The 24617-nt window shown below is 44.7% G+C and overlaps 1 protein-coding gene across 1 annotated transcript in view; it reads right to left on the bottom strand.

The window, feature by feature from the left end:
- Window positions 1–24617, bottom strand: part of MTHFD1L (methylenetetrahydrofolate dehydrogenase (NADP+ dependent) 1 like) — a 187606-nt gene that overhangs the window by 137459 nt on the left and 25530 nt on the right. The window contains 4 exon segments of the mRNA XM_043592612.1: window positions 7026–7199; window positions 9800–9897; window positions 11908–11999; window positions 19782–19893. Of these exon segments, the coding sequence (XP_043448547.1) occupies window positions 7026–7199; window positions 9800–9897; window positions 11908–11999; window positions 19782–19893 (476 nt within the window).

Genomic DNA, 24617 nt, shown 5'->3' with positions numbered 1-24617 from the left:
AGACTGACCGGCAATTACAATTAAAGTGATAAACACATATGAGAGAAACAGGGCAATCAGACTGTGTTATGAGAGCACAAGGCAGGAGGATCTGATTACGTTTGGGGCATCGGGAAAGTCTTCATATAAGAAGTGCCACCTAAGCTAAGACCCGGCGAATGAATAAACGTTAGCCAGATAAAGATGGAGGGTGGGCTTGGGGTCGTTAACATATGAGGTTCTGTGAATGGCGCCTGGCTGACGCAGACGGTTGAGCGTCTGACTCCGGCTCAAGTCATGACCTCACAGTTCGTGAGTTCGAGCCCGCATCGGGCTCTGTGCTGACAGCTCACAGCCTGGAGCCTGCTTCAGATTCTGTGTCTCCCTCCCTCTGCCCCATCCCCGCATGCGTGCTCCTGCTCTCTCTCTCTCAAAAATAAATAAACGTTAAAAAAATATTTAAATATGTGAGGTTCTGTGCGTTTACATTTCTTAGGTTAATTTTTGTCCTCGATAAGGAAACTGAGGCACGAAGAGGTTCAGTAACTTGCCCAAGGCCAAACAGCAAGCAGTAAAGCCGGAAATCAAAACCCGTCAGCTGACTTCGCCAAGTCATTTCTACAGACAGAAACTGTAACTGTTGTTCGCCACTAATTAGCAACTGAAAGCATGGGAGTGGGGAAGATCACAGTGAGAGGGAACACAGCATAAAGAGGGATAGGATGGAATCTTCTAGAACGTGTTCTCTGAAGGCATGGCCAGAAGAAAGCAAAAGGAAACAAAAGGAGCAGTAGGGAGAAATCTTGAGGATGAGGCAGGGCTGCGACAGGGGCGTCTCCGAAGGGAACCGGGGAAGTGCCCACGGAATCACAGGCCACGGGGACGCCCGACTCTGGGTGAGGGCTGAGAAGCCATCACCGCACAAAGCAACAGGGTCGCTGGCAGGGTGCACGGCCCCACACATGCTTGGTGACGTACGCCTCCCTCTACTCCTCAAGCCGCACGACACCTGGTCAACATGAAGGCCCAGGTACGTGAAAGTGTTTCCACTTTGAGTCAACTTCCTGTTGATGAGTACAAGAAAAAGAGTGGTTGGAAAGCCACAGGCATCACGGTCTTCGGACGGCCTGTAAAAAAAAGTATCAAACACAGGGTGGGTTAAGTACAGTCCTCGTCGTCCACTGTTTGCAAAGGAATAGGTGGGCTACTTCGGTGCGTCACGTGAAGCATCACATTTTCGTCCCCAGGGATGTGCTAATATAGCTGTCGGAGACAGCCTGACGCAGACACGCCCAGAGATGACCTCCTCCAAACTTCGGCCGGCCATCCAAGTCTTAATTAGAAACATAGGACGGCTTAGCATTCTGCCAACTGATACAATTCAGGAAAATCAAAAAGCAGGAAGTATTTATTGGGAGCAATAAAAGGAGAGCCACAGTAAACATTTTATTCCACCTCATTCCTACGTTGGATCTCAAACTTGGGTTTAACGGCTGTCCCAGTGTCCTTAGCTCTGACTCCAAATTATCCAGTTGACTCAGAAGACAGTGAAGGCCAACTTAACCTAATTGCTGTTCTCCGGAAGAGCTTAGAGTTTATGGAGAGGGAACAATGCCTTTCACTCATGCTCTTCCTCAACATCTCCCTGTAGCTCTATCCGCCCCCCCTCTGTTTCCCACAGCATTTATTATGTATGTATCGCATCACTTTCCTGAGGGTCTTATTACAAGCTTCCTGACACGGCTGTCCTGCCTACCAGCCCACAAGCTTGCTGAGGCGAAGGACTATACCCATTCTCATTGCGTTTCTGTCACCTGTCCAGGCACAGTCGAGCAAAAAACGCTTGACAAAGCAAGGGCATCTTTTCTTTAAAAAAAAAAAAAATTTTTTTTAATGTTTATTATTTTTGAGAGAGAGACAGAGACAGAGAGCAAGCAGGGGAGGGGCAGAGAGAGAGGGAGACACAGAATCGGAAGCAGGCTCCAGGCTCTGAGCCATCAGCCCAGAGCCTGACGCAGGGCTCGAACTCACAGACCACGAGATCGTGACCTGAGCCGAAGGCAGCCGCTCAACCGACTGAGCCACCCAGGCGCCCCAGCATGCACATCTTTTCTAAGACAAATGTTTACTGTCAACTACTGTTAACGATTTATCAAAGCACTCCGTGACTTCGGATGTGTGAACACATCCTACGAGAAGTTTACCATTTGCTCCAAGGTCAAAGAGATTGCTTATGCAGAGAGGAGTGGCAAAACAGTGTGCAGTTCTCAAACTCTGGCATCTTGAACGGAATCACGTCATGAGCCATGGATCTAACCTTGAACTCCAAAACTACATGCTCAAGCAGCATGTGAATATATATCACTCATCCCGGGCATCTTCGTGACTGGGAAGTCGTTACAGGCTTTTTATTCCTGGCAACAAACTCTGTAGCCCACTGGGTTGTGTTTCCTATCACACCTGACTGACGGGAGTGAGCAGTCCAAAAAGGCCCAGTCGGTAGCGATCTCTTGTAAATACCTTTGTTTTAGTCTGCAAGTTGTGCAAATAGCAGAAAAACTCACAGAGGTTTAAATAGTGACCCAAGGTAGAAAACCAAAATCTTAGAAAAGCCAGGAAAGATTATTTAACACTGACCAAAATAATGGCTTGGAACATTAAAAAGAAAAAAACCCAAAAAACAGATCAGATATTTGGCACTCTGCAGGAAAGAAATACAGTGATGTGAATGACTTTAATTATTCTTTAATGTGAAACTCGGTCTGTTCACAGACCAATTTGGGCTTCTTTTTTAACTGCTCTTTCTGCCTGAGCAATTTAGAGAAGTTCTCAACACTTCTGCGCAGAAATCGGGACAGGGCCAATGGAGACATATCTTGCACACACATTCAATGCCCTACAGCTGCACTCCAAGGCAAGTTCTCAAACAAATTCCTTTTCGTTAGTGTAACTGGGAAAATATGTAAAACTCAAGAGCCCCTAAGATTCTTTTGGCGTATTTCCCCGAACGATTCCCAATACTTTTCATTTTGTCAGGCAAAGCAAATAAAGTGATGTGTAGGTGTAAATACCATGCGATGTGTAGCTGATGAAATACAGATGATTCCGACGGAGTCAGAAATCCTCAAGTTAGAAGAACAGCTTTTAAAACGAAGTAATCTGTTCCGCATTTGGGTTATTAACAGAAGATTTTCTTTTAATCCTGTTGTTTTATATTTTAATTCTACCGTTGACACGCTTAAATCACATTTATACATAAATTCGAAAGTACAACAACAAATGTATTATTGAGGTGTCTTGAAAAACGACTTGGGTGCCTGCATTCTTCTAAAGCACGGGAAAAGACTCATGTTACAGTATTCGGAAATAAAAGTGGGACACAGAATGGTATTTATAGCATGATCTCAATGTGTAAAAAGAATGGATGCAGAGAGAAAATCCTGGAAGGAAATACAAAAAATTGTAACACCTCTCAGTAATGAGAGAGTTCGTTTTCTCCTTTTTGTCTTTCATGATGTTAACTTTTTATATTGTAAGCCAGTATTATTTCCAGAATAGAGAAATCCTTCAGAAACAGTAAATAACTCATTTATTGGAGAGGTCCTCTTGTAAGATTTTATTTTTAAGTAATTTCTATCCCCATGGGGGCTTAAATTCACAACCCCAAGGCCAAGAGTTGCAGGCTCTACTGACTGAGCCAGCCAGGTACCTGGGAGGGGTCCTTTATATTTCTAAAGATATAGCAATAAACAGCATGTTTGATAATCGTCACTTTCCATTAACGGACGTGACCGAAAGCAAAACTATGGAGGCGACCGGGTTTCAAATGAACTTTTCATTTTACATTGTAAGTAAAATGATTGTCTGGTATTTTACAACCGATCTCAAAGATCCAGCTATTAAAAGGTGCGAAAACAGAAGCAGTTTACACACTTAAAAAATATGCCATCTGTTGTGTGGGTGGGGGAACACAGTGTGGTATATAGATTTTCCAAAAACCTTCAGGCTTTCCTTACAGATGCAGGTATGTCTCAAAATCCTACCCTCACAGCATTTCCGCCCCCTCAGTGGAGTTGAAAGGAACGCAATTTAGTTTTTGTTGATTCACAGATCGTTGTTTTGTAAGGAACATAGAGCCACTGTTTCAGGAAAAGAGCTGTTTATTTCTTGGGGTTAAATAGTCCTTGAGAATTCAGGTTTAATTTCACTTCTTTCTACAATATGACAACCCGGCTCAATCTGGCTCTTCAGCTCAGATGCACATACAAATGCTGGCAAAGAGACAGCGTCGGGGCAAGAACCAATGTTCTACGTGCCTGGACCAATGCACAGCTTTAACCCTAGGGAGGGGCGCGAACCGGCACTCTCCAGCATGTGGCTGGAGGGGGGCCTAGACCCTGTGACTTCAAGAAGGCAATCTGATAACAATACCATGAGGGCTTTTGTTTTAGAAGTTCAATTCTGTGCTCCCAGCAAAGGGCGGAGCCACGTGTAGACTGGTGTTTTTATTTCTAGAATTGACAAGCCCCCAAAAGAGTAAATCACAGCCACTCCATATGACAAATTACTGCCTGATTCTTCCTTGATAAACTGAGAGCCCATCCTCCTCACTTTTCCTTAAATCCTTCCACCTTAAGCAAGGAGAGAAAACTATCAAACCCACCTACCAAGATCACTTAGAGACTAGAAAGAGGGAAGCAAATTTATGGATAAAATACGAAATTTGCTTTTGAAGCTCTGAATGCCCAAGAGTTTATTTATTTCTGTAAATCAGCTTGCATCTAGCACATTCCAGAAGAGCAACACTGACCCCATGTGTGCTCCAAACCCTGGGACCCAAGAACTCCCAAACAGCCCCCCCAAGTCAGCTGAAAGGTCCCCCCTTTATGGATCTGGCCCAGAGCGCGTAGGTGAGGCCAACCTTTCCCCTCAGCACGGAGCACCCGTGCAGCCCCGTTACAGAGACATCAGAGGTGGGGTCCTAGGTTGGGAAGGACCCTGGTAGGATTGGGAGTCCGATGGTAGGGAGCCTGGAAGCCTGTGGGAGGTTTAAGCCACAGGCAAATGAGATGCTGCAGCCACTGAGTGACTCTGACAGCCCTAGATGGAGACAAGCGATTACAAAGGAGCTGGAGAGGAAGGAGGGAGAAGGGGGGAGGGAAAGAAATATGAAGAAATGATTTGACCACTAAAGAGGTGACATTACGATGACTGCAGTTTAATCTTTACTTGTAGGTTTATAATTTTTTAATTTGAGAGAGAGCGAGCGCACACGTGCGCACACAAGTGGGCAGGGAAGGGGCAGAGAGAGAGAGAGAGGGAGAGAGAGAATCGCAAGCAGTATCTGCACTGTTCGTGCAGAGCCTGATACGGGGCCTGAACCCACAAACCGTGAGATTACGACCTGAGCCAAAGTCAAGAGTCGGGCACTTAACCAACTGAGCCGCCCAGGTGCCCCTCTTTATTTGCAGTTTTAAAACACTCAGTTTAAAGCCCCTAGGGATTTTTCCTAAGGAGAGCACCAGACAAATGCACAAATACGCATGCCCAAGGCTGTTCCTTTTAGCACTGTTCACAATGGCCAAAAATGGGAGGCAATGTAAGTGCCCATCAACAGAGAGCGGGTTAAATAAATTGTGGAATGTCTCCCATCCAAGTACTAACCAGGCCCGACCCTGCTTAGCTTCCGAGATCAGACGAGATCGGGCGCGTTCAGGGTGGTATGGCCGTAGACAAACTGTGGAACGTCTCTACAGTATTTTCAAATCATTTTTTGGCCTCGATTTACTTGAAGAATAAGAAACATGCTCAAGTGTCAGCCACCGAGCCACCCCGGGCTGCACAGTGTTGGGAAGATGCGTGAAATGGAATCTACCCTCATCCCAGGCATTTTTACTGCCCCTCCCCCCCCGTGGAATGTTCTGCACTCATGCAAAATGGTAATAGCTCTGTACCGTCTTGCATGGAGTGAGCTAGGCACGCAACACGTCGCTGACGAATCAGGCTGCTTACAGGACAGCACGTGTCAGCTGATGTCGTTTATGATGTCGTTTATGAGAGACTGTGGGTCAACATGTTAACAGCCCTTTCCTCTGGCTGATGGGATTTGGGATGCGATAGTTTCTTGTTTATGCTTTTTGGTATTTTGGAAAAGTTTAACGAGCATGCGTGACTTGTAATAACCAGAAAAAGGAATAAGCTGCTTACGTTAATAATAAAATATGTGAAAATGAAGTTCACCAAGAGTGAAGTCCAGTTGTCGGAAATGTCTCTGCCTGTTAATAAACAGGTTTTTGTGCCTTAAGGCTTGGCCTATATATCATTAATAAGTCACTGCAATGAAATTTCAAGACAACAAAGGAATTTATATGGTCTCTTGATGTTCCCTCAGGTCACATTGAAAAAATATTTGAAATCCCTTGTTTTCTATCATTTTTCAGCTAGTGAGTGAGTGTATTTCTTTTTTTAAAAAGAGGGAAAACAAACACCCCTTTACATAAAACTATGCATTTGTCTTTTATAAAATGACCAACACAAATGAAAACGGCCCTATATTAATTTTGCAAGGCAGGAAAAGAGAACTAATGAACTTTTACAATACAAATACATAAATAGTAAGGATATTAACAAGAAAATAATAGCTTGCACAATTATCTGTACATTTTCCATTAAAATGTTATTTCTGAGTAGAACATAAAGACCCCTACGCAGTTCAAGATACTTTACCTTTAAATCTTACTTTGACTTTTATCATGAAAAACTACATGAAAAACCCAAGGATGATCAAAACACAACATGAGGAACAAAAAACAAAAGGCTGGATTAGAAACGCATTACACTTTCTATTTTGTGGAGCAGACTGAATTGTTTTGCACTGAAAATGAAAACTTACCTCGTGTCACATGAAGGAATGCCAAGTGAAACGGACACAAATGTCAAGTTTGAGAAGAGGACGGATTTGAGGGGGTGTGATGACAGATACAAATAGGGAAGCGAGTTTTAGAAACAGGCCGTCTTGGTAAAATAGATTTTAAAAGTAGCCTTACCCAGCTACTAAAACGTATTTTCCATCTGCTTGATCCTTTAACCTTTCCAGCAGGGACAAACGTACTTTGGCTTTGCTTCTGCCATAGATTTCAATTTCATCTGCAAGCAATCCTATCTCCTTGGCGAGGACATCCACGGCTTTTGGAGTCTGTGCTCTTGAAATCTCAAGATCACTAGCAGGGGAAAACACAGAAAAGGCGAGAGTCTCCTCAGGTTAGGTGGTCACCACTGGAGGGAAAACAGCCATACGCCACGCCAAGGATTCAATCAAAGCGATTGCCTTGTGGTCCTCTCTCCCAAGCGGCATTAAACACAACTGCTAATAGCTAACGTGCGTGAGAAAATGTACATTTCCTTGGAGAAGCAACTTTTCAAAACTCGCGAAGCTCCTAGAATTCTGCCCAGGTACAAAGATAACCCCTGTACTATGGGAATAAAGAAGTGTGAATTACAGTAAGTCCAAAGGCTTCCTTTACGCACGAATCCTTTGTACAGTGAAGTGCTTTCTGTGGACCATCATTGCGTTCATCGCCCGTGAAGAGACGGGTTATTGCATAATGCTCTTGCTGGGCTCGCCCCACGTGTCTCTTGGCTATTCAAAAACGTGGAAATGCTATTTTGTTTTATCTGGGTCCATACTCTCTCTCTCTTTTTCCTACTGCAAGTCCAAAATTGTATCTCAAGGTATTTTATTAATTCCATAACCGTCAGTAAAAGGACCTGGTGCTTGAAACTCAACTTCAGACACAGGACATTTTAGGACCTCCGAGTGTCACTGGGCAAATAATTTACCCTATTCTACCAGCAGGATGAGAGCACGGCTGTTCACCTTACTGGAATGCTAGAAGATGGGCACGTGCTGGACTTCTCAGAGAGTCTTTTGGGGCTCCCGAGCTCAGCGATTTGTTCTAATGGGGGTTCGGGCCATCCGTCTGCCAGACTGACCATCTGTTTGAGAGTCAGACGTGGCTGGCAAAAGACAGGCTTGGGAGACCATGCCTGAGACTCAGTGGGTCATAAGGGTTGACACGTAGAAGACAGCAGCACCCTCACTCACCCTGGAGCTCTTCTTCTGGAGGCACAGCAGTGTCCTCCAGGCAGCTCCCTGCTCTGACTTTTCTTTGCCTTGCTCCCGCTAACGATGGACTCTAAGCCCTCACATTACTCTATATTCCCCTCTACGACCCCATGGAAGACTGACGTCGGGGCAACAGGTAAACTGTAAACCCACGTCCAATCTAGACCTCTCTGAAGTGCACTACAGCAGCTCAGAGAGGGAGAGGGGGCCTCCGCCCACATACAGGCTGAGCTCTGTGCTTCCAGACAAGTGCCCCTGCCCCTGCATTTCCCTTTCCAGCCTCCCCTCGCCCCCACTTCTTTTTGCCTTCCTGTCTACCCCTTTTTTTTCTTTTTCTCTCCTCCCCAAATCTCCAAAACTGAAGAGCCCGCTCTTGGAAAACCTCCCGTTTTCTCTTCGCTAGCTGAAGAACGACAGTGACATCGTTCTGATTTGAGGGTAATATATAAATTACTCAGCCTGCCTTTCTTTCCCCTTTAGAAGGGACCATTAGAAGCCAGATTTGGTTCAGCGATTAAAACACTTCTTCCCCTGAGTGGAATTTATTTCGATTTATGCCAAGACTCTGGCACACATTTGGCAGTCTACCTGAATTGTGTTTAGCTCTCTGCAACTAGAATGTATTCACTTACTTTTAAAACTCAGGGTCCTTTAACAACACAAGTAACTTCAAAAAATAAAATATTTCGTGAAATAGATTGCACCACTACAGGGGCTGGCATTACGGAGAGTAACGTTCCCTGGAATTTATGGATCGACAAACATAGAAAGCGACTGGGATGTTCAGTCTATTTCAGGGGTGAAAACATAGCCCGATGCGTATAAAAGAATCATCAGCGTTCAGCTGTGGTCCAAGGACACAGATCAAATCTACAAACCAAGTGGTCATCAAATGAAAACGGAGCCGACTCCCGAAGGTTCTATCTCCTGACGTGTTGTTTTCCAGCGGCCCCGTGCACACCCTGGATGAAGAGGGTGGGGCCTGTTCACCGCGGCGGGAGCAGCGGGGGACCCGTGATGAGGCTGGAAAATGCACCTCCCTGGCTCTGCTATCTAATGAATTATTCCTGCGGTACAGTATGTATTTCTAAATTTATGCAGGGAATATATAGCTTACACTTCATTAAATGCTACGCGGAAGGAAACATCCATCTGGAGTATCACACAATACCCTATCAGCTGGTAGATATCGCTGTGTGCTGAGGAAAGCTGAACTCACTTCCCACATAGAATAGTGTTTCGTTTGGTCGGTCATTTACCCTCAGAGCAGATACCTACGTGGCCCTGAAGACCAAGCTGACAGATGAACTGGGCATTCCTGACACTGAAAAGCATATTCCAAATATTGTGCTACCGTATCTGGTCAAATCTAAGGCACCGGTACGTTACAGACCACTAAGAAGAAAAAAGAATGCCATTTAAGACAGGACACATTATCCACAGTAAGGGGCATCCTGACTTCGGACATGAAGAAATGTACATCCTAGAGTTGACAGAATACGGGAAACATGTTCATTATTATTATTTAATTTTTAGGACTTAAGCAACCGAAAAAACAGGGCAGCACTGTAATTAGAGAAAATTATCCACCGTCAAAGCCATAACAACACCTCGAGCCCCCAGCCCGGTGGAGAACTTTGGCTATCTGAGGCACTTTGGTGACCAGAGATCGGTACAACGAAATCCCACGAATACCTCGGGACGGGGGAGAGAGGCTGGAGTTTCAGGCAGTGAAGTCTCCACCTTGCGTGCTGCTGTTCCCGTAGCCATCTCCTTCCACTGCTGACCATGTTCTTCATGGGACAGAAAGGAAAGCATGTTATAAAAGTAAAGGCTGCCAGGCTACGACTCTAAACTACGAAACTACTGTTCAGGGGTGTCATGTCGTAAGGACCACAAAGTTGCACAATAACCCACGTGAATATCAGGAACAAGTTTATTCACACGTAGTTAGGGTTGCAGGTTTTTTCAAAAAAGGAAAAGGTGAGCTACATGTACTTTTAAAATAGGTTAAGGGGTGCCTGGGCGGCTCAGTCGGTTAAGCATCCGACTTCGGCTCAGGTCATGCTGTCATAGCTTGTGAGTTCGAGCCCCGCATCGGGCTCTGTGCTGACAGCTGGGAGCCTGGAGCCTGCTTCTGATTCTGTATCTCCCTCTCTCTCTGCCCCTCCCCCACTCATGCTTTCTCTTTCTCAAAAATAAATGAAACATTAAAAAATTTAAAAAAAAAAAAAAGAAAATAGGTTAAGTATTCACTAAAGACATCAAGTACTTGAATACATTAGAGAGTGGGTTCTCCACCTCAGTTAGAAAAGAAAAATGAATAGGAGAATGCATGGCTGATCAGCTTGGATGCCCAGCTTCCAAAATCTGCAACACCATGTCAAGTATAATCCTTTCAGAGTTGACATAATCGAACAAGAACGCTGAATTGTTCAATGGTGATACACACAGAGAGACAGAGAAATAAAATCTAGCTTAGGTCGAAAACCAACACATAATCCTTATAAGACAGTATTGTATCCCATTTGAAGGTAAAGTTTTATTTTTGGAGGGCGCCTGGGTGGCTCAGTCGGTTAAGCATCCAGCTTCAGCTCAGGTCATGGTCTCAGGGTTTGTGGGTTCGAGCCCCGCACTGAGAGTGCAAAGCCTGCCTGGGATTCTCTCTCTCTCTCTCTCTGCCCCTCCCCTACTCTCTCTCTCAAAATAAACTTTAAAAAATATTTTTCTTTTTTCTTTTTTTAAAAAATTTTTTTTTTCAACGTTTATTTATTTTTGGGACAGAGAGAGACAGAGCATGAACGGGGGAGGGGCAGAGAGAGAGGGAGACACAGAATTGGAAACAGGCTCCAGGCTCCGAGCCATGAGCCCAGAGCCTGACGCGGGGCTCGAACTCACGGACCGCGAGATCGTGACCTGGCTGAAGTCGGACGCTTAACCGACTGTGCCACCCAGGCGCCCCTCTTTTTTCTTTTTTAAAGGGAGGTTAGTTTATATTTTAGTGAGCTCTATTTTTAGTTTTTTAAATTTATTTTTAGTGAGTCCAAGCCCCGAGTTGGGCTTGAACTCAGGACCTGAAGATCACGAGTCACATGCTCTACCAACTGATCTAGCTAGGAGCCTTCTAGAAAGGGGAAAGAAAAAGGGAAAAAGGGAAAAGTGGTGCTTGACTCTGATGGCGAGGTCATAACACCTCCTGCGGCTTCCTCCTTGCCTTCCCCTGTGGCTCACCCATCCTGGTGGATGTTAGCTGCCACCTCATGAGCTGCTCTCCTGAGAAGTCTGCCTGGTGAGGGACTGAGGCATCTTGCCAAGAGCCAGTGAGAAATTAGATACGGCACGCCAACAGCCACGCGAGTGAGCCATCTTGGAAGCAGAGCCTCCGGCCCCGGTCAACCCTTCGGATGACCTCCTGATTTCCACGGCACAGGAGACCCTGAGCGAGAACCACGAGGCCCAGCCGCTCCCAAATCTGACCCACAAACACTGGGAGTTAATAAACGTTTCTTGTTTCAAGCTGCTAAATTTGGGGGATAATGTATTCCACAGCAATAGGTCACTAACAACAGACCCTGAGTTGTGTCTCCGTCCCACACGTGTCACGTAACCAGGGGCAAGTTGTTCCAAGCTTCCATTTCCTCATCCATCAAACGGGAATGACACTCTCTCACAGGATTATGGTAAGAATTAAATGTCATTATGTGTGCAAGGTGTTTAACGCTGTGTCTGCTCAATAGAAAACACTTGCAAGACGTTAACAACTGCTAATCAAAACTCCAAACCCACAGCCGTGCCAAACAAACCTGAATCCGCAGAGCCGCAGCAAGGAGACTCACATCATCCTCTGCAATGAGGCCATTAAAATGAACCCCAAGAGAACCACATCCAAGCCTCCCTATAAAAAATTTTGAGGAGAAAAAAAAAAGACATTCAGGATATTGTCGTTTACAACCAATTGCTTCTAGTAAAAAGCCAGCACGTTGAGCGCTATTCTCATACTCAACCAAGGAACTTATTAGGATGTCTTGGCATAGCTCCAGGGAGGTCACCAGTCCCTGGCGCAGCCTGGGGGCCCTTGACTGGGCCACACAGAGTTAGACTGGACGAAAATCTTGCTTCTACCGCCAGCCAGCAACTGTGACGCCGGGCCTGGTAATTAATGGGGGTAGCGGCAACCCCACAGAACTCGGAATCGAATGTGAAAGGGCATGTCAAAGTGCCGGGTAGATAAGAAAAGCAATTTCCTTCAGGCATACAAGGTATAAAAAGGGAGACTGAAATAAATAGCATAATCGCAACCAAAGTGCTGTGTGAAAGATCAGGCTTCCTTTGAGAACTTTAGGAATCCCTGTCGTGAAAGCGAAATATTTTCCACAGAAACTGAGAAAATGTATTTTCGGATATTAATTTTAGGGGTCACCTGGTTTCCAGAAGAGAGGGGTATTTGTACCAATTCTGCTTTCCCTTCCTTAGCTGGTGCTTATAAAGGTTATGAGAAGTTAAGCACATATGTAAAATACTTCAGTCTATATCCTCCCTTAGAGAAAAGAAACATTTCTTTTTTTTTTTTTTTTAATTCTTTGTTTTCAACGTTTATTTATTTTTGGGACAGAGAGAGACAGAGCATGAACGGGGGAGGGGCAGAGAGAGAGGGAGACACAGAATCGGAAACAGGCTCCAGGCTCTGAGCCATCAGCCCAGAGCCTGACGCGGGGCTCGAACTCACGGACCGTGAGATCGTGACCCGGGCTGAAGTCGGACGCTTAACCGACTGCGCCACCCAGGCGCCCCCAGAAAAGAAACATTTCTAATAGCAACTTGGTTGAATTAAGAACCGATTTTCCTCTATTTTGGACCACTCTACTTTTCAATTATCCATTTTGCTGACAGTACTTTGCAAGAGCACAAAACACTTAAGACTAAGCGTCTTGTGATGATCTACAGTCAAATGTATTAAGGGTGGTGGAAAATCCTATCCCTCCGGTATTGTTTAGAGTTTAGTAACACTTCACAGTTTTATAAATTGTATTTAGGCAAAAGCCAAGAGTCTAGAGAATGAGATTTGTTGTTCTGTTTGAACCACTAGAGATCTGATCTAAAGATCCTGTCCAACCATTATGGAAAAGAAAGATATTTCCCGCATTTTTATCTCTAAGTGACAAGGAAAAAAGAAAAAAAAAAAAAAAAACCAAAACAACCTACACTCCAGGAGCTGAGTTTATTTATTAAATAAACTGGGCATCAATTTATTAATGCAAATTCCCAGAACAGAATCACAAATACCCACCCAAATGAGGAATATTTCACCTACGGTGTTACACAGTGAATAATTCTGCCCGTAATCTTAGGCGCTGCCTTGCATAAAATAGAAGGTGGCTAAAATCAAAAAAGATTTTAAAGCACAACACAAGACGTGCCTACACATATGTTTTAAACATTGGGAGGATTTACAGGAACCGATAGTTTTCTGTCTGAACAAAGTTACCTGAATTTCAATAATGCTTTTAGTATCATGCTGTTTTCTTTTCCTTCTACTAAATTCCACCCTGTAAAATTATGTTTCATGTTCCCTTGGTGGGAAAATGTAAAATGGTGACCTCAAGGTGACCGGATCAGAAGTTAGTGTCACTTTCTTCTGTGCATTCTTCTATATTTCACAAGCTATCACGAACACTGTATTGCTTCTATAGTTCGAATCACTGTAATCTTAAAACTTAGTTAAACGTTCTGAATCCAGAGAATTCGAAGCAATGAATATGGTAACTCAGTGAATCAGGAACACATTATCAACACATTTTGTGGCTAAGGAGAACTGAGAAAAGAAATCATTACCTCATCCCTCGGCCTGTGTAGACGCAGGGCTCCACCCAGAGGCTGTCTACACTCCGCCTGCCAAGGCTGTCTGCACTCAGCCCGCGAATCCAGCGGGGGTCCCAAGGGTCCCGTCCCAAAGCAAATGGGTCTTTTCACTTCCCACTAAATACTCCCCATAGCTCATGGTTCTTCCAAGGACAGGTCAACGAATCACGTTAAAAGATGGCCTTTCATTTATAATTTTTTCTTGCTAACCAAACTTTCTACAACATGAAAATTTAAGGCTAATGTGTCATAATGCTTTCCCTGGAAATCAGAACAGAACTTTCCGTGACAGGAGCTGCCCTGAGACCACCCTGGGAATTCTGCCAGAATAAATGAAATGGGAGGGACAAGGCAAATTCTTCCTTGGTCTCCGTGCCCTCTCTGCTATATGGAAACTTTCCAGTTTTTCTGCAGTCTGGCCCACGGCACCCTTCTTATCACAAAAGCGCTATATGAACCCATAGACTGAAATCTCAAATATTTTCTCACCCTCTGGGAAAACGAGTAACTCAAAAAAACTTCATGTGAAGTTTTGGAAATAAGAAAAGCTAAAGAAAATTACATATTAGTGCAGATAACACTTTCAAAACCTCTGGTGATAGTTTTAAGTTCAATATATTAATCATATTGGATAACAGTAAAATGCGATAAATGGGCTCTTAATATAATTTTTGTATCAATGTTCTCAAGAGATGAACTCACAGTTTACAACATCTGAATTCCAGGGGCGCCTGGGTGGCTCGGCCAGTGAAGTGTCCAAATCTCGATTTCAGCTCAGGTCATGATCTCACAGTGAGATTGTACCCCGTATCAAACTCTGTGCTGAGCTTGGAGCCTGCTTAAGATCCTCTCTTTTCCCTCTGTCCCTTCCTGCTCTCGTGTGCATACGTGCGCTTTCTCTCTCTCTCTCTCTCTCCAAAAAAAAAAAAAAAAAAAAAAAAAAAAGCCCAAAACAAAAAGCATCTGAATTCACTACCAAATAACAATGTTTTACTATTTTAACAGAATATATGAATCTTCAAAAACAATGGAGTATTATTAAGATATGCATATCAAGGGCTGCCTGGGTGGCTCAGTCGGTTAAGCATCCGACTTCCGCTCAGGTCATGATCTCGCGGTCCGTGAGTTCGAGCCCCGCGTCAGGCTCTTTGCTGACAGCTCAGAGCCTGGAGCCTGTTTCAGATTCTGTGTCTCCCTTTCTCTCTGACCCTCCCCTGTTCATGCTGTCTCTCCCTGTCTCAAAAATAAACGTTAAAAAAAATTAAAAAAAAAAAGATATGCGTTTCAACTGATAGAAACAACCCTTTTGATATCACTGAAACCAAAGCAGGAAGGAATTAACAGAGAGTTGTATATTCTAACCAGCTTGAGACTTTTTCAGAAGTAAGAACGTTAAACGTGTCATACTGAGAAGCAGTTAAAATTTGAAATGAAAACCTAGCAAAAACATACAGGTCCAAATCTTCCAGAATTTCCCGGGAAAACACTTAAGGGAAACCGGTAATAGATTATCATGGATTTTAGAATAATTGGAGTTCAAAATTCATAAGCAAGTATCTTTTACTTGCAATGAGATCATGATTAAATTACAAGTATGTCTCATTTCTCTAAAGCTACTGCCTTGCATCCTCAGAATCTCACTGGGAAGAATCCTTCCTTGCGCTTGATTTTCAAATACAGACTTACATCTTGCAAATAAGAAGTCTGAAAGCTACTTTGTGTACTACAGGTATGAGGACAATGAAGTGGAGGGAGGTGGGAGGGGGGCCACTTATTGGCAGCTCCCAAGAAAGAGGTGCTGTGAGGTGAGAGCTCATTTATTCCTCTCAACAGCCTTGCTCCCATCTTACTCACAAGGAAACTGAAGATCGGAGAGCTTCACTTATTTGCCCAAAGCCACACAGCTTGTAAATACGAGGCAATTAAGAGAGAATCAAAACAAAAATCTAAAAAAACGCTTCTTCTCTTTGAGTGAGATCAATCTGACCCAGATTCCATCCTTTTCTCCTCACGTGAATTACACTGTGTCCCTTCGGGGCCATAAGGGAGGTGGCTCGAGGTCCTCCAGGACCAGGTCCCCCAGGTCATTAGCATGAACTTGAGATGCAGCCCGAGGGGTTCCACCACCACTCCACACCAAATACACTTACGTTCACTTAAAATGATGCTGGCAAGGGCGCCTGGGTGGCTCAGGTCATCGTCTCACAAGTTTGTGAGTCGGAGCCCCGCCTCGGGTGAACACGAGCCCTGCTTCTCTCCCTCCCTCCCTCTCTTGGCCCCTGGCTCAACTTGCACCCTCTCTCCCTCAAAATAAACAGATAGATGGATGGATGGATGGATGGATAGACAGACAGACAGATGGAATGATGCTGTCAAGTACTCTGACCCACACTGCTGTTTGGATTCTGTTCTCCGGGCACGAGACACAAGGCCAGCTTCTCTTTTGTCCCATTTGGCACATCAGGGAATAATCTTAATATCAGGGTACGAAACGGTCTTGCTTAGGATGAATTCTGCTCTTTAGGAAGCAGAGCATTACAGCATCACAGCTTCTTTGATTTGAAATTTAATAATAACAAACGATTCTTACAGCTAGAAAACTGGATATAAACATGTACCTCTTGTAAATCTAAAAATTAGACTCACGCCACAGAAGAGTGAACAGATCGAACAAGTTGGGTGTAACTGTTTTCCAAGCACTGGGTCTGGGATGTCAGCCATCACGAAAATTTCTCCTGGGATTAGGTACTCAATACAATGCCTCTACAGAATTACCTCATTATAAATCACCACATCCCATCTATTTTTATGGAGGGGTTGGGGGGGGAGAACCCTGTACCGTTAAGACGAGGATGAAAATTTCATCATAAAACCCTGCCTTCACCCAATCGCCAGTTTATTAAGAATTCTTTTGCTCTTAAAGGTGAATAAAAGCACCTTTCCTTTTAACACTGCTTTCAAAAGTCTCTTTAAGGTGACAGGGTTATACAAAAAAGAGAGAAGAGCCTTTCTTCAATCTATGCATAGATTAAATTTTCAGACTAATCAAAGTTGCTAAAATTAAAATGGACTACCAGGAAATAGAATGCTATTATAAATAGTACTGACTGTAAAATGTTCATCTATTTAATCAGGAGAACATTTTTCCTCTTTGTCTTTGCCCTGCCAGCCCTGTTTTTGAATGGGAGGCTAGTTCAAGGAGATGTCTCTGTGTCTGCAACTAACTGAAAACTGCAATCAGAGTACAATTCTGGGACCAGGTTTATTCATTCATTCAACGCTCATTTACTGAGCATATACTTGACTCAAAAATCAGGAAGAAAACTACTAGTACTGGACCAGATACATTTAAAATAAACTGCAGTCAGTCTGCATACAGAACCATTCAGTCAAAATATAATGCCCTGGTCTTTTTTTTTTCCCCCAAGGAGGATGGTTATGTTGAAATCTAATGTTTTTATGAATGCCTTTAAAAAAGTAAAGGTCCCCAAAAGAAACATATTAAAAAATACGGCACAATTTCACTAAAAAAAAAAATATATATATATACATATATATATATATATATGTATATATCTAGTCACCTTCATATAATCATAGAGCTCAAAGGGATTCCAAGAACATTGAAGTAGACTCTACCTCCAGCCAAGATTATACCAAAATTGTCCTAAACATGTAAACTCTAACTAAAAAAAACCCCCCAAAACAGCAAGGAATTGTAACAGCCAAGCATTCATTTGAAAGAACATCAAGTCAGGGGCACCTGGGAGGCTCAGTTGGTTGAGCGTCCACCTCCAGCTCAGGTCATGATCTCCCAGTCTGGGGGTTCAAGCCCCGCATTGGGCTCTGTGCTGACAGTAAGAACCTGCTTGGGATTCTCGCTCTTTTCCTCCTTCTCTGCCCTTTCCCCACTCATGCTTTCTCTCTCTCTCAAAATAAATAAACTTTAAATAAATAAATAAACAAATAAATAAACAAATAAATAACAGAACAGCAAGTCCAAACTGACTTTCCTAACCTAAATTCCGAGCAGAGGAGCAAATCTGCTGTGCCCATCATTTATAGGTCAGGCGTTGTTTTTTTTTTCAGGCGGGGAAAGAAATTTGTGGCCTGAAACTACATGTATTTCAAAGGAGTTACTTAGTGCAAGCCTTCTGTTTGCGAAAAAGATCGATTAATCCTACATCCACATTATATTATGCCTCTAATTGCTTCATTCATCTGCGTGCTCTTCATCTAAGAGCCAAGCACATGGGCATTCTGGGAAATCCCTGAGCTTCGTCCCTTGCACACTCCAACCCACCCCATCCCCCTTCAGCCCCAAAGAGCTTTTAATCTGACTGGTTAATTCTGGGGGGGGGGGGGGGGGGAGACACTTCCTAGAGGGGTGGGTCCATTATTTTTCTTTTTGAAGAAACAGTTATATGAATTTCAGTAACACTTTGAGGATTACGTTGTTTACGTGGCAATCAAATTAAGGTTAGTGCATTTTTTGTGGCAAAGTGTAAAATGGTATCTCAAGGTGGCTGGACCACAAGGGGTGTGTGTGTGTGTGTGTGTGTGTGTGTGTGTGTGTGTATATATATTACATATACCATTTGATACTATTCTCTGGGTCGTTCTCTTGTGGGGTGGTCTAGGTTTCAAGGTCTAGAACTCCCGTGTGGTCAGGGCAGAAAGAGGGGAGAGGCCTCCACCCACTTTGGCTCCAATTCTGACCATCTTTGGGGGAAAAACGCTATGCTCCAGGCCTGCTCACCATAGACCTCGCCAACGCTGACATCTGCACACACATGTTACTCAGGGACTTGAAAAAGTGGACGAGGTATGGTGCAAAACTTTCTTAGCCTCAGAGGGTCCTTCCGTGAATGAGAAAAATGTATGCCTCTGGGCTTGCTCGTAACCAGCCCTTCGACTGGATGACCTGGTGTGGGCACAGCTTGAGATTCTCTCAAGGTGGGTCTGGTGTGGTCAAAGGCATTCCTGGATCCTGTGGTGAAATACACCCTAAGACCACCTCTGTTTCTTTTTTAGTTTAATGTTTTATTTATTTTTGAAAACGAGAGAGAGAGAGGGAGAGAGGGATAAAGAGAGAGAGAGAGAGGGAGAGAGAGAGAAATGGAGACACGATCCAAAGCAGGCTCCAGGCCCCAAGCTGTCAGCACAGAGCCTGATGTGGGGCTCGAACCCACGGACCGCAAGATCATGACCTGAGCCGAAGTCATTTGCTGAGCCATCCGGGTGCCCCGGACCACCAGTTTCTGATGGTGACTTTCACACTGCTCTGAGGTGCCTCTGGGGCTCCCAGGAAGTGCCTGAGGGGTCACCGCAAGGGGAAATCAGGGAGACACAAGCACTGGTCTCCATTCTCATCCCTCCCAGCAACTATTTTCAGCTGCTCTTACCTGTTGAAGTTCATGTAAGATTTCTTTGGGAGAACGGATCCCACTTCGTGGTCAAAGACTAAAAACCACTATTTCTAGTTTATTTCACATGCATACACACGATCTACTTCAGGTTACTACTGCCTGGACTGCTCAGATGTAGAGGCCAACAGGGGCACGTCTCTCCAGGGGCACGGGGGAGAGCTACTGCCCTTGGCCTCTAGGCTTCTTTTTGCCCGACAACACAGTTTCAGTATCACGTAACCCAAAAGGCAGGCACATCAACAGTCGAAGTTTCCTCTCCTGTGTACGGATGTTGACGGTGACCAACCCTTCAGGGAACGTCCTCTCCTCTGAATAAGTTTACACGTTTCTCTCACACTCTTCTCTGTCTTCATCCATGGCCCAACACCAAGGTTAAGACATCGACCCACCTGATAGGAAGTCATGGGAACAGTTGAGAACTGTAGTTCCTGGTTGTATCCACGAAAGGGGAATGTCTTCTGGCTTGGGAGAGCCTACGACCGCGATATCAGCCTCGTGAAGCTGGAGAGAAACAGAAAAAACACCGCACGGGTTTTAACCTGTGGCAGAGACACAGGACTGGCGATGTGTGTCAATGGACTTCAACGCGATAGGGAACTGACATGCATCCGGAGGTCAGCGCCATGCCAGTTAACAGGGACAGAATCGCTTCACTGAGGTACGAACACAGCACAGATCGGCACAGGACGTGACCATCATATCCTACAAAGCAAAGGGGGTAGAAGTTCTTCCGGGCAGTCAGTTCGGCGTGAACGTTGTGCGCAATGTCATCGTCCACGTTTTCAGCACTGACTGCAATACTGAGAAAAATGATGGGGCCGAGAAAACCATTCAATGGAAGCAGAGACTGAAAGGTGCACGGGGTGGGGGGGGGGGCACGTAGGGAAGCCTCTTGGAAGATCTGGCCAGTTCGGGGGGCCCGCTGGCCTGTACAACTGCACACTCAAAATTAGACCCATATGGAACTTTTACTGGATCTACGGGAGGGTTGTCAAGAGCTCAAGAAAGAATCTCATTTTCCTTGAGGCTCTGCTTAGTCTCCTGTCAAACTGCTCTTTGCTTTCTTTCTTTCCTTTTTTTTTTTTTTTTTTTGAGAGAAAGGAAAGGAATTCGACTATTACTACAAAACACATTCATCATATCCGTCCCGTCCGATTTTGATAACACGGTGGTGGAGTGACTTGTCTGGTAGGAAGGGGACACCTAGAAACAAGGGAAGCGACTGGCTCTGACCTCAACCAAAGGATGACCCCGTCCCCAACTAAACCGACGATCGCAAACTGGATTCCTAAGGAGGGTGCAAGGCCAGGGACAAATCTGAGACCCCGGTGGGGGAAAAGAACTATGGCTACACGTGTCAGCGATGTGGGTTGGTGTTATACCCATTTAAGAGACAAGGAAATGGAGGTTCTGAGGGTGTGAGCACCTCTCTGGTTTCCCAGAGGAGCCAGTCTTGGACACTCAATGGGGGAGAAAGGGGACGCTGCAGCCCTCTGATCTCCCACGCCGCTTTCCTTCCTTCGTTGCTCTTTCCACAGGCTTCTGTGCCCTGCAAAGGACTGCAGACTCTTTAGAATCAGCCAGAGGAGGTCGAGATGAAAACACAGAAACTGCCCCGTTGCCACTCCCACTGCCCAAAGTCCCCGGAAATGAACGTGCTTCCGTGCGCCCTCATCCATTCTCAGCATGGACAGGCTGGTTGCTGAAGGGCTCGGGGACCCACCCAGCCAGCAGCTCAGCCTAAAAGTCTGCAACACAGTTTGGGCAAGAGGCTGCCTCGGCTAACGTCTCTTAGAAATCTCGGGACAAGAGATGGCAGCGAGGGGAGGAAAATCCATGACAGTCCTCCTTGGTTTGTGAAGGAGAAAGCCAGGATCTAGAACAGCGCCAAGCTCCCTTGACAGAGGAGGGACACGGTAACAACTTAAATGGCACGTCTTTTCAAAGAGCCGATAAAGCCAACCTTTAAAAGTGACATCCCGGGAACATCGGAGCAATCTGATCGTGCCAATCGGGGAAAGGGGGTTAACAGTCACACAGGGCTCACTGCTCTTCAGTACGAACCTCATGGAGGTCCAGGAAGAAGCCTGCACTGAAATCGTGTCCAAGTATAATGACCAAATCAATCACGTTAAAAAGAAGAGAAGTCCCTACTAAAACAGCCACCATTTTCTTATGCTGCGGGGACACAACACTGTGAAACGGAACGAACTCTAGGGTGTTAATGTCACATGTTCTCCGTAGATAGATCTGAATGAAAAGCAGCTAGATTCTTGGCTGATGTTATATTCAGGGGCAAAAAGCGTTCTTATGGAAAGGGGATTTTACTGGAATAAAAAAAAAAATGCACTTCTTCATGTTCTTCTATCACTGCAGATACTCAACCACAGTAAAGCCCCCAGAGAAACTCAAATGCTTCATGCCTGTTGGAAATGACCAGCAGATAAGAAACGCCATCTTGCTACATTTTCATGCACAATAGCAGCAAAAACAGAACATGTTAAAACTTCTATAAAAAGGAAGTTAATATATACGGGCTGAAACGTTCGTTTTGGAAAAAGCCAAGGATCACGAGTCCCCTAAGAACACTTAGTTTCCTCCACGTGGTATCTTTGATACAACCTGTTCTTTTCATTACCTATAAATCTCACGAATCTCATGCCGACCCCTCCACTCCGTATTTAAATACAACGCCAAAGTGCGCTGTGCTAATAAGTAACTGGACGACAGTTACTCCCACAGAGAAAAGACAAAAATCTCCGCCATCAGTAATGATCACATTGGAGATGTTAATTCTTTCTGGAAAGGAAAACTGCTAGATGCTTAAATCAATACATAACCCACTGAGGACCAGCAAAGATTTTAATGAGCTGAAGAATTCAAGGAGAATTATCGTCTCGCTGGCTGTTTCCACTTTCCTCCTCCCAAATGGGAAAGACCCTGGCCAAAGCCTGGCTTGCAACTCTGCCTCTTAACAAAATATTGCTTTCTCTGCTGAGGTTTGACATAGAAGCTGCTTACAGAGTACTGCCCACTCCCCAGGCGGAAGACCAAATGTTCAAACAATAGTAAGACACAGATATGCTGACGTTTAACGTGGAGTATGTGGGAGTCACGTAGAGTCGAGATATCACGAAAATTCTTTTTCTCTACGTCATTGGTTTTTAAGAGCGGGGGGGCAAGCATCAGAAAATGGAGAGAGGAGGACAGAGGACAGATATGATCTGCAAGGTTCTAAGGGACATCATGATTTTGTATTTAGCAAAAAAAAAATGTATTTTAAAATTCAAACTATAGAAATTACAGCCCCACCCTGTTGGCTAGAAGACAGAATTTATCTTCCACTATTGATGTGTTCTGAGAGGGCACATGTGGGAATCTGAGGTATGAGGTATGTATATATACAGAAAGCTGGGATGCTTAAAAAAAAAAAGGTGGATAGGTTTTGATGAATCGTGATCACCTGAGACCCATAAAACCTGTTTCTATATTCTTCAAGTGATCAACACAGTTCAGAAAACAAAGTTCAAAAAAATAAAAATTAAAAAAAAAAAATCAATAGGTCCTTTCTCCAGCAAAGATGTGCTTCTGAAGTTACAATTGCTTACGAGAATGAAGAAGGTCCAGGATTCCTTAGCGAAAATACTTACTCACTAGCCATCTCTCAAGTGCTGTTTGGGGCAGACAATGACTGAGGTCACTGAGGACCTGAAAATAAAAATCCTGCCTACAAGATTTTACAACTAGGATCTACAGGATGGAGGGGAACAGGGCAAACCACTGGGATACGAAAAAGAAACAATTAAACATTTCATTTCTACTTATGTTGTCCACACAGGCATGGGCATCCCTGATCCGTCTTTGCACATGAGCTGGGCAGGTATCACACACAATACAGAGAGGGGTCTTGAGGGAAGGGTGGCTTGAACTTGTTCTTCCACTTTCAATGAACTGGGACACATTGTGGTTTGTGCGACCCTGGTTAAGTGGCTTTAGAGAGCAAACGTCCCACAGCACATTCTTTCCAGTGCTTTGTAATGAGAAGTGTCCGTGAAATTTCATGTGGCACAGAGACTCCTTGACTATCTCATGGCAAAGTCCTAAAAAGACTTAGTGTTTTGTTTTGGGTTTTTTTTTTTTTTTTTTTTTTTGAGAGAAAGAGAGAGAGAGGTGCAAAGGAGAGGAAGAGAGAGAGAGAATCCCAGGCAGCCAAGCAGGCTCAACACACTGTGGGAGCCCGACGTGGGGGCTTGATCCCACGACCCTGGGATCATGACCTGAGGTGAAATCAAAAGTCAGATGCTCAACTGACTGAGCCACCCAGGCACCTGAGGTCTCTTAAAAAATTTTTCTTTAATGTTTGTTTATTTTTGAGAGAGAGAGAGAGAGAGAAACACATACAGGAGGAGAGGGACAGAGAGAGAGGGAAACACAGAATCCGAAGCAGGCTCCAGGCTCCGAGCTGTCAGCACAGAGCCCGACGCGGGGCTCGAACCCACGAACCATGAGATCGTGCCCTGAGCTGAAGTTGGATTCCCAACCAACTGAACCACCCAGGCGACCCCCTCCCCGAGGTTTTGTTTTTGTTTTTTTTTTTTTTAAATGAGATGTCACTTTCTTCCTATAAATGTCAAATTCCCAACGTTGCTGGCCCTCTCTTGCTACTGACAAGGAGTGGTCAGACTGGGCTACTTTGGTTGTGCTCACACCATCGGATGTGTTTTAGGGAGATTACGCTGGATGCTGGGTTGAGAATGGGCCGGAGGGAGTGGGAGGGAGACATGCGAGAGGAGACATTTGGTAGGAAGCTGGACGCACGGACTCGGAACTCAGGATGGTCAGGGAGGAGGGGAGGTAGGCCGGGATTCATCAGCATCAGATACGGGTAAACCCAGAAACGCGGGGATCTGGGAGAAACAGGGAGGGTGGGAAGGAAAGGGGCCTTGAGTACATTCCTGGGAGTGTTCATCTTCAAGGGTGAGAGAAACGATGGTGACTGGTGTGGCCCAGAAGGTAGGAAGAATGGGGGAGTCATGTAGGCGCAGGGGAAAGGGCCTGGTCGACAGGTCTGAATGATGCCCAGTGGCCAAACAAACTAAAAGCAAAAAAATCCATTTTTGGCAATTAGGAATCCATCAGTGACATTCCTATAGAAATGGGCAGGAGCCTGGTAAACTCCTGCCTTTTGGGTCAAGTGTATTCCCTGCACACGGAGACTTCGTTAA

This window comes from Prionailurus bengalensis, chromosome B2, assembly GCF_016509475.1.
Source record: "Prionailurus bengalensis isolate Pbe53 chromosome B2, Fcat_Pben_1.1_paternal_pri, whole genome shotgun sequence".
NCBI classification, from domain to species: Eukaryota; Metazoa; Chordata; class Mammalia; order Carnivora; family Felidae; genus Prionailurus; species Prionailurus bengalensis.
Note: the sequence above shows the minus strand (reverse complement) of the source record. Positions and strands in the feature narration are given on the sequence as shown.